A 10,840-nucleotide genomic window follows, 5' to 3' on the forward strand; every position below is an offset into this window, starting at 1 on the left:
TGCAGGGAGAGGGAGGTTAGGTTTAGGCACCGTTGAGGGAGGGTTAGGTTTAGGGTGCAGACAGAGGGAGGGTTAGGTTTAGGCACTAGGAGGGGAAGTTAGGTTTAGGCACCGGGGAGGGAGGGTTAGGGTGCAGGCAGAGGGAGGATAGGTTTAGGCACCGGGGAGGGAGGGTTAGGTTTAGGGTGTAGGCAGAGGGAGGTTAGGTTTAGGCACTAGGAGGGGAAGTTAGGTTTAGGCACCGGGGAGGGAGGGTTAGGTTCAGTATCCTAACCCTGTTGGGATGCCGGCATCATCTTGATTCTGACCTCTGGAATCCTAAGCGTAGGCATCCCATACCCAACCCATGTAAAAGTCTAATGTATCACCACACAGGTAGATCATGTCATTCGGACAGAGCATCCACCTTTACCATGCAAGGATATCCAAAGTGGGCAGATTTGTTTATCAGGACAAACCACCAGATCCCTATTAATAGGGTCACATAGTCCGTAACTACAGGTTGGCCAAAAGTGCACTCAACAGATACTGCCCTGCACAGCCACACACAAACTTTACCTGCTGGGGACCCCCAGCTGACTGATGCTAGAGAATGCCCGCCATAAATTACAGCAGCCTTGCTTTTGCTCCAAGCTCTTGGCTCCACCACGGAACCTCCATGATGTTATGGGCCAGAAGTGCAGCACCCGATGTCAGGATGCCGCAATGCAGTAAAAGTTTTAGTTAGTTGTGTCTTTCCCTTTGCCAGGGGGGCCCAGACCTCTAGTTGCAGCACTGACGACATGGCATGCTGGATCTTGAACTTCAATAACGCACATAGAAATTAACGTATAGGTTTGTTTATGCGATCAGATAACTTGTGCGTTCTTCAACCCGCACTGGAGGTCTACAGTACTACTGTCACCTCATTATAACTAACAGTCCCCTCTTCCTTTATATAGTAAAGTCTGTACTAAGCCATGGAGGATAGTTACACACGTATATAACAACATGTCGCAGAAATGTGGTATGAGACGTAACATGTAACTAAGGCATGATCAACAAGTATTACTCTCATATGCTTACAAGAGGTGATAAATAAAATAAAACTTAGTTTAAAAAAAATCATGGTAAGAGTTCCAAGGTGGATACTTGCAGTGGTTTGGGTGTATTTTATTTTCTGTTCTACAAGTAAAAGGTGTTTAATATTTATATAATAAGTTATGATCATTTTCAGCAAACCTTATTTACGGTGTCAATTCAACTTATGTTTCTGTTTGTTAGTATTCCACTAGCTTAGTGAGGTCATCTTTGTTAAATTGGCAAAACGCGGCAAATCCTGCCGCTCAGATGAGTTTCCTTACACATGAATGGAAAATTGGATGAGAAGCTTCGGCTTGGACCCTTGGGCTGAGGGATTTAATCACATTTCAGAATGATTGAGGCCTGTTATTGCATTCATAAAATATCCACACACACAAGGTAACGGCATGCCCCTCCTACAGCATTTATGGGTCCGATAATCCGGATCACTATTGGGGACCTTTGGAATTTTTTTTGGGGGGGGGGGCAAAATTGGAGAAATAGCTTGCATTATTGCAGGGTCCTCTATTGTTACCGCCAAATAGTAATTAACAAAATTAATAATTATAACAAATGAATCATGTCTATTGGGACGTTTCAATGAGACTGTATGCTATGCTACTAACAGTAATATAAGAACAGGATTTGGGGGCCTTGTAGCATTGGTGTTACCTAGGGTTGCTTTTCAATGGGGAAAGGGGCATGCAGATTAGAGAAGCCGCCAAGAGTTTACAAACATGGCCAAAGGTCCATTCTAAGTCAGCTATTTCTGGTTGCCTATGCAATTACCTGGTTCCGACTCCAATATCACCAGAAATTCTCTCCTGAAGCCACCTGACCGGGTCCGGTATATTATGTCAACATTCACCATGTCAGCATTCATAATAAAGATGACATGACACTGTCAACAGTGAACATGTCGGGACGCTCATCATATTGACATTCGCCATGCAGTAAGTCTATGCCTAACATAAAAGCTAACGCTAATGTTGACATTTTGACAATGTTGACGTTTCATGTCGACATTCTGTCCATGGCAACATTTTCCAGATGTTGACATTGTCAATGACAACTTCATGACTGCGTACCACCTGGAAGGGACTGTTGTGTTAACTATGGAGGTAGAGGGTGTCCTCTCTAGCTGGCCTGTCCCATTGGGAGCCACTGGAAGGGGGACAGACCTTAGTCGATTATTATATTCCTCCCTAACCTTCTATAACCCCTGAGGTGCCAAAGGCCAGCAGCTATGCTTTATTTTCAAGCAAAGAAACAGTAACTGATATGAAATAAGTAAACAGTTTGTGTCTTTGTCCTTCGTGAAAAAAAGTTTTATGAGCAGAGCCCTTGAAATCATAAATGTTTTTTTACGCAGGTGATATTTTTTAAAAACATTGGGGGGGAGAGATGTATCAAGCCTTTGAGAGAGATAAACGGGAGAGAGATAAAGTACCAACCAATCAGCTCCTAACTGGCAGTTAGAAGACAGATTGGTTGGCCTAGGCGTGCGCAGACGCCGGAAGAGAAGGTGCCGCTTCGGCACTTCCCCCTCCGCCGGGTCATGTACAACCGGGTCACGTACGTTTATCGTTCATTCTGTACAACATGAACGATTTTCTGAACGAAAATCATTTGTTGGACAGTCAGAATGGACGATGAACTACAAACTACAAACGTGAACGCGCACGAACGATTATCGTTCATCGTTCACCTTAAAAAGATGAATAATAATGATAATAATGACTTTGTTATTGTTAAATCGTTAAAAAAAATTGTTATGTGTGTACACACCTTTAAAGATAACTGGTTGCAGTAGGCTTAGTGAAGATTTGCACCACTGAGCAATGAGGGACATTGTAAGCCTCATTGTAATTAAAATACAGAAAAACATTCTTACATGCTGTATAACTTATTGTGATTAAACAATAAGCACCAGCCGGGAAAAATATCACCTGCATGCAACTGTAAATGATATAGAAACTAAGACGGCTGAATTAAGAGCAAATACCTCTGATTTGGAAGTTTGGTCTTTTACATTAGAAACAAATTTGTAACACTGAAAATCCCCCATTTAAGATCCAGCCAAGTAGCTGTGACCTTCCTGTAGTCCTTCTATTCTATTCACAGAATCCCTGGAACAGCACACACAAAGGCTCTCGGCTGACACAGTGATTTAGGCTACATTACCCATCAGAAGTAATTATGCAACAACTGTCTGCCAGGCTACTGACAATGTGTCACGAAACTTCCCATTAGGGTTCAATAGAAAAGTTTCAATAACCTTTAGCATCCATAATGTCCATCGTCACTTAATGTCTACCCTGGCTTCTCCAAAACCCCATGAAATAAAGCCGGCAAAGCTACTGCAGATACATAATCACTGCACCAAATGGGACAGAATGTGGAATTCTGTGCACTAGTCTATAGATCCCCCGAATATCTGTCTCTGGCAGTTCATGAATAATTGTAGCTCATTGGGAAAGTGAGCCATTAGTTCACCCACTCACAGGAGCATGGCATAGCACCCAACAGCTGGGACTAAAGTAATCACTACTGTATTTGGATGGCGGGACAGTCCCATAATAGCTGCATTTTTTGTCAGGCTGTATATAAATGCTAAAATGTAACACACAACAATTAAAGTGATACTACTTTATTTTGTACATCTCTCATTTAAACAACACAAACAATCTATTTTCTGTCATAGAGATAGATGTATGAAGGACTTAATTTTTACATAACATCAGGTCATCTTATACACACACATTCCGCAGCACATATCCAAACCAACTGCTCCATGCTCCTTCCTCACTATCTACCCCTCTGTGTCGCCCCTGTCTGTCTGCCCTTCCCCTTTAGAATGTAAGCTCTCACGAGCAGGGCCCTCATCCCTCATGTGCTTCTCCTCCCCCTACTTATAGTATCATTTACTCCTAACTCCCCACAACAGCACCTAACACCTGGTTGCTCATGTCCTGCTGCTTGTGTTTTGCAGCTGAGCTTATAACCTTGTCCTTGTCCTGCATTGTTTTGTATTACTATTAACTGTTTTTCTTGTGTGCTCATTTATGTACTGTGTAAGGCGCTGCGGAACCTTTGTGGCGCCATATAAATAAAGGATAATAATAATAATAATAATAATAATAATAATGATAAGGTGTCACATTGGAGTTGGTTACGGGATCCCGGCTGTCAGAATCTATATCACACGTTTATGTATTACACATTTATTTATTGCCCTGTGCTAATTAAGCACCAGATTCCTGCAACACTGAACCATTGGGATAACTGCTGTTCCGTCTTTAACCTTTGATAAGAAGTCCTGCTTCCGCACAACTGGGGAGAAATTCATTCAATATCTGCCACGATTCCCTTTTCTGGGCACTTTCTGTTGGCAAGCCCAGTGCAGGAGCAATTGGCCGTCATAGGATTTAGCATTGTGGCTACAAGCTTGATAAGAGTAGTACACCTGTAGCACTTCAGGGGAGATTCAGTTACTACTTTCTGTTATATAATATCAAGTTTACTATAATATACACTGTTGTTCATAAAAGGCTATAATGCTTTAGTTTTTTATTATTATTACTAATGTTATAAATAATAATAATATTTACTTATATAGCAGCAGGATATTCCGTAGTGCTTTACAACTGGAAGGAAAACAGTAATAAAACAAAACCAGATAATTAGCAGATAGACAAAGGGTCAAGGGGGTAGATGTATGAACCAGCGAAAAGAGTGTTGCAGTGTGCCATTGGAGAAGTTGCCCATGGCAACCAATCTGCTTTGGGGTTGAACTTATCAAGTACAATCTATGAAATGGTAGGTAGAAGCTGATTGGTTGCCATGGGCAACTTCTCCACTGGCACACTTCTCCACGCTTTTCACTGGTTCATACATCTACCTCCAAGGGGCCCGTTTATCAAAGTGTATTTGAGGCAAAATCCCCCAAAACACCCGTTTTCTATGGGGGATGTGATGCTGCCGAATTTACCAATATCTGGAATGCGATGCATTCCAGATATTGGCCCCGGCAGCTAACCCTCCCCGGCTACGGCGGATGTGCATGTGCAGCGCACGCTCACCACCCCCTGCACTGGCCGGCAGCTCTCCGGGGACATCGCAGGGACGGGTTCCTATTGGAGCCCGTGGCCCTGCATATCTCGGATGATACATCCGGCCGATAGGATCGCTTTTTGCAATGTAATCATGGGAGTTACTGGCATCCCCTGAGCGCATTGCAAAAGCGATCATTGATAAATGGGCCCCCAAATGTCATAGGGTGCAGGATTCTGAAACAGCAGAGATTTCGTAGAATTAGCAGGCAAATTTAAAGCGGAAATGTTTAGCTATGCAAAACCAGGTGGTCTTTGCCTTTCTAAACATTACCGCTTTAAATTTGACTGCTCACTTGCCGAAACTTCTGCCGTTTCAGAATCTAGCAGCCTATTATCCTATATCTTACCTGGTTCATTTATTGGTCTATCTCTAGCGCTGATTCTTTTAATGTTATTAGTGTCCTTTTTTTTGTAAACTGCACAGAAGTTTACTTGGACCAGAGGCTGAAAGATTATATGATGTATTCAGTCTCAGTGAGACTGAATACAACATATAATCTTATTAACTATTTCAGGGTCTCTAGATTCACTCTTTGCGGCATCTTACAAATAAATGATGATAATAATAATAATATCTGCTTTTAAAAGACTGTCATAAATGAATATAGAGTATGTGCAGTAGTTATATAAGCATGACCTAGAAATAGTTTATGGTCTTCTGTAAGTTATTTAATGCCATTATTTAGATAGCACTTACCAGTCCCTTGTTCCACGGTGATAATAGCCTCCGGGGAGATGCAGACCCCTCTGTCATACACCGGTAGCTCCTCGCACGCCAGGCTCTCCGGCCACGAATGCCTGTACTTGATGAGGATCGGTTCGCAGCCGGTCCTGGCGCGCTCGCAGACCGATTTGCAGGGCTTAATCGGCTCGTTCTGGAAATCGATGGTGCAAATGGGCGCATACATGGCGCAGAGGAAGAACAGCAGGTCCTGGCTGCAACCGGTGGCCAGCAAGCCCTCAAACTGCTCAATGGCCAAGATGGCATTGGCCTGGGTGCTGTGGTGCAGGTGGTTGGGCATTTTGGTCATGTTCCAGGGCATAGATTTGCACATGGGGATCCTTACAGGCTCGCAGGAGGCACCTTGTGTCCAGGGCAAGGTCATCAACACCCCCAGAGTGACCCACAAAACCTCATAATTCCCAGGAGGGGACATCTTATCAATGATCTTGTTATAACTCTATGGTCAGTTTTTTTTCCCCTCAAAAAAAAAAAAAGACTTTAAATTGGAGTTTTAACCACAACTAGGAGTAGCTGAGTATAGGTCCCAGTAGTATAAAGTTTTAAAAGAAAAGTGAAAGTTGCAGTAAGAGATGAGATAATGAAGGACGGTGGGTGCAGCTGAGCTGGCAGTCAGTGATATCCAGCATCAGGTACAAGGTGCAGCAGATACATGTGTCCAGGCTGAGGAGTCTGAGATAAATGCGAGTCCCCCCCTGCAGCCCCGGCTCCTTGTCACTCCTCTATCCCCTCCTCCCGGCGGTCCCCAGCCCTCCCCTCTGTCTGAGCGGGTGGGGGGAGACTTCTCCCCGACAATAGATGCTAAATTGTAACTTCTGCACAACTTCCAGGCTGACACCTAAACTTCCCAAATCATTACAATAAATCAGACTGCACAGTGTGTGGGTCCCACTTCTGTACACAGACACAGACTTATGTGGTTCTGCAAGCTAACGGCCATTAGGCAATCCCTACTGTCTGCAGGTTATTAGCGCAGTGAGTTATATATATTATTACAGGGTGACGTCCTTGGTTCATACTCCTCCTATCACACTGACGCTGGCCTGGCTGCTGCGCAGTGGGGACTGAGCTCTCACGTTTGTCCTGGGTTACTGACAGGGCATAGGCACTGTGCAGATTGTTATAGTGATAGGGCCTGATTCAGAGATGGACGCTAAAGCTTACGCAGCTGCGATTTCGCACAGACCGCAGCTGCAAAAATATGCTAACAGTTCCAAAGCTTACCCAAGCATAGGTAGGGACGGCTCAAGGGGTGCTCGACCAGTGCGGTCAAACAGGGGCACCACACAATAGAGGGTGCACCCCTCCCAACATCCCGATTTCAACGGGACAGCACTGTCCCGCTGTTCCACCCGTGGGATGAAGTTTCCCACGGGTGGTCTGGATGGGAGGTTGGGAACCAGCTGCGGCGGTGTCAGACCCCGGAGTAGCTGAATGCATGCTGCGTGCATGCGTGCAGCATCCAATCAGTGGCGGGAGAGGGCTGGGCGAAGCCCAGCTAGTGACGAAGGGCTGGGCTCACCCCCAGCCTGACGTTAGACGGGAGGTGTGTCGTGTAGGCATGACCCCAAATAGTGGCACATAGGGGGCATGGTATGGTAATTAGGCCACCCCCCCATTTTCAGTCACGCGTGACTAGGAGGTGCAGGATACAAAGGTAGGCACAGGCCGCGGCTACCCCTGGAGCCGGCCCTGGGCCAACGTCATGTACCAGCGTAAAGAACGGTAACATCAATGCACCTAGATCAGCCATTCAGCCTGTGCGGCAGGTCTGACCTGTCTCAAGTACGGCTGCTCTCCTGACGCTCAGAGAGCTCTCATGTTGTGTAATTTGACCGCAATGGCTAATTTATGTACGCCCATGTGCGCCCGTGTAACGGTCATACAGGTGTAGATCGATAGATAGATATGAGATAGACAGATAGATAGATCGATAGATAGATAGATATGAGATAGATACAGGGCCAGATTAAGGTCTGTGGGGGCCCCTGGGCAACAAACTTGACCGGGGGCCCTATTAGTGATCCAAATTATATATATATATATATATATATATATATACATACACACATATACATACATATACAGTATATACATACACAATATATATATATATATATACATACATATATACACACACACACACACAACACATACACACTATATATATATATATATATACACACACAACACATACACAGTGGGTGTATAATATATATATATATATATATATATATTATTTTTTTTTTCATTTAATATTGTGCCTGCCCAACCCCACAACCAGTAGCACCACCACACATATTAAAAAAAACATTATTTGACTCACCTTCCAGGTTCCATGCCGGGGCAATCACACAGCAGCAGACCCGAGGCAGCAGCTGCAGGTCCTGTATTTTCACATCCTAAAGGTAGGTAAGTATGAGATAGATAGATAGATAGATAGATAGATAGATAGATAGATATGAGATAGATAGATAGTTAGATATTAGATAGATAGATATGAGATATATAGGTAGATAGATAGATATGAGATAGATAGATATGGGATAGATAGATATGAGGTAGATAGATATGAAATAGATAGATAGATAGATAGATAGATAGATAGATAGATAGATAGATAGATAGATAGATAGATATGAGGTAGATAGATAGATAAATATGAGATAGATAGATAGATAGATAGATAGATAGATAGATAGATAGATAGATAGATATGAGGTAGATGGATAGATATGAGATAGATTGATAAATATTATGTAGAAGGATATATAAAAGATAATAAGTAGATTATCGATTTGGTATAGATATTATTATTATTAAATTTTATTTATAGGTGATGATGTATGAGATAGATAGATAGATACAGGCCTGTAACTAGTGGTGGATGCAAGGCTTAGGGGGCAGAACCACTGCTTGCCCTTGGTGCCAGTATTTGACTTACAGGCCTGGAATGGCACCCTGCAGCTTAGACAGCCTCCTGGAGCATCTTTAGGATGTTCAAGGTGCTCAGCTTCTACCTGGTCCCAGCAACCCCATCTCCTCTTCTGGGCTGGAACTGGGTGGAATATCTCCCTGCTGCAACCGATAGATCGATAGATGATAGGTAATATATCATATAATAGTAATATGCCCTCTTCATAGTGCCACTTTATACCAGACAAAACTGGTATAACAAAGCTGGGGGTTATAAAAACTCAGCCATCTAATGAAATGAATAAAATTTGTGCAAGTAATATATCTGGTTGTAACAAGTGTTGGGTAAGTTATAAACAGAATTATATTGATGTTACTACAGGTTGAGTCTCCCATATCCAAAATGCTTGGGACCAGGGGTATTTTGGATATCGGAATATTCCGTATTTTGGAATAATTGCATATTATAATGAAATGTCTTGGAAATGGGACCCAAATATACACACAGAATGCATTTATGTGTTATATACACCTTATACACACAGCCTGCAGGTCATTTTAGACAATATTTTTTATAATTTTGTGCATCAAAAAAAGTTTGTGTACATACATGAAATGCATTTATGTTTCATATACACCTTATACACACAGCCTGAAGGTTATTTTATACAATCTTTTTAATAATTTGTGCCTTAGACAAAGTTTATGTACATTAAACCATCAAAAATCAAAGGTTTCATTATCTCAGTCATGCTGAAAATATTCCGTATTTCGGAATATTCCCTATTTCGGAATATTTGGATATGGGAGACTCAACCTGTACAAGCAATGTAGATCTGTGCAGTTAGGCAACTAAGACAATAGTAAGAACACTGTTGATACTAATACTAGAATTACACATACAATTTTATAACTATTATTAATAAAATTATCATCATCATCATCCTCATCATTCTCACTATCATGCAGATTATGTTACTGATGATGATCAATCATAGTTTATGATTTTCACTGCAGATTTGTGCTGTTTGTGCTAATTGTGTTATGGACACCTCGTATAATTATGTCTCCGCTTGTTGTCTATTTTCTAAATAGCATAGGTTCAAATAGTCCGAAAAAAGGTCTTTGCACTTCTAAAGAGAGCGGAGATGAAAAGGGTTCTCCCCTCCCCCAAATTCTCACACCAGTGAAGAGGAGCTCTGTCACCTCTCTCTGATTAATGTAATCTTATAAGATTGTTCCCTGCTGTAATGTGAGCATAGGCAGTAACAATCAGGATGTACTCTGATAATACCTTGTTACAGGTTCTCACCTTCTTATTCTTCCCATTCAATGTAAAACATGATATGAATGGATTTACCATTTACCCTGATAAGTGATTGGATCAGCATCTGGGGTAATGCAGTCTAGAACAGGACCATGATTGGTCTTCTGTGGGTTTCCTTGGATCAGGATTTCTCGTGTTTAGCTAAATGTTCTGCATTATTTCTTTGTTGGATTACTTTATTTTATCCTTAGTCACAATATTAAGGCTTCATGATTAAGGACGAATATCAGGATCAATGTTAACATTCTCCACTGCAGTAAATATGCCCCTTAGTGCATTCCCTGGAGTAAAAGAATGTTAAAATGCACCCTTATAATTAAAAACAATAATAATAATAATAATTTAGGTAAAGGGGGGGATGCTCCTGTCAAACAGATAGTGTATGCACCTGTCATACCCCTTTTACTCCAGAGCTAAAAACCCAGGTTATTGCAGGGTTACACGGGTAGCTCCTTGGTGTAACAGGGGACAGGGTTGGATTCCTGGGTCAAATGACCCAGCAATCCAACCCAGGTAACTTGCAGGGTTTAACATGGCAATGACCCGTGAAACCCTGCAGTGTAAACGGTGTGATCCAGGTCACGATGACCTGGAGGGCGCGCTGCATGCCGGCCATTTGGCCGGCTTTGGTGGCGCTTGAAAATGACGTCATCTCCAAGTGTTCAGTTCCACGCCGGA

The 10,840-nt window shown here is 42.5% G+C and overlaps 1 protein-coding gene across 1 annotated transcript in view; it reads right to left on the reverse strand.

Moving 5' to 3' along the window:
* The window catches only part of FRZB (frizzled related protein), a 31,045-nt gene extending 24,457 nt beyond the window's left edge, over nt 1-6,588 (reverse strand). The window contains exon 1 of the mRNA XM_088476424.1: nt 5,875-6,588. Coding sequence (XP_088332550.1) covers nt 5,875-6,334 — 460 coding nt within the window. The 5' untranslated portion in view covers nt 6,335-6,588. The remainder of the gene's footprint in view (nt 1-5,874) is intronic.
* Between the last annotated feature and the right edge of the window lie 4,252 nt (nt 6,589-10,840).

Source organism: Taudactylus pleione, unplaced genomic scaffold (assembly GCF_031769625.1).
Source record: "Taudactylus pleione unplaced genomic scaffold, aTauple2 ptg000188l, whole genome shotgun sequence".
Lineage (NCBI taxonomy): Eukaryota > Metazoa > Chordata > Amphibia > Anura > Myobatrachidae > Taudactylus > Taudactylus pleione.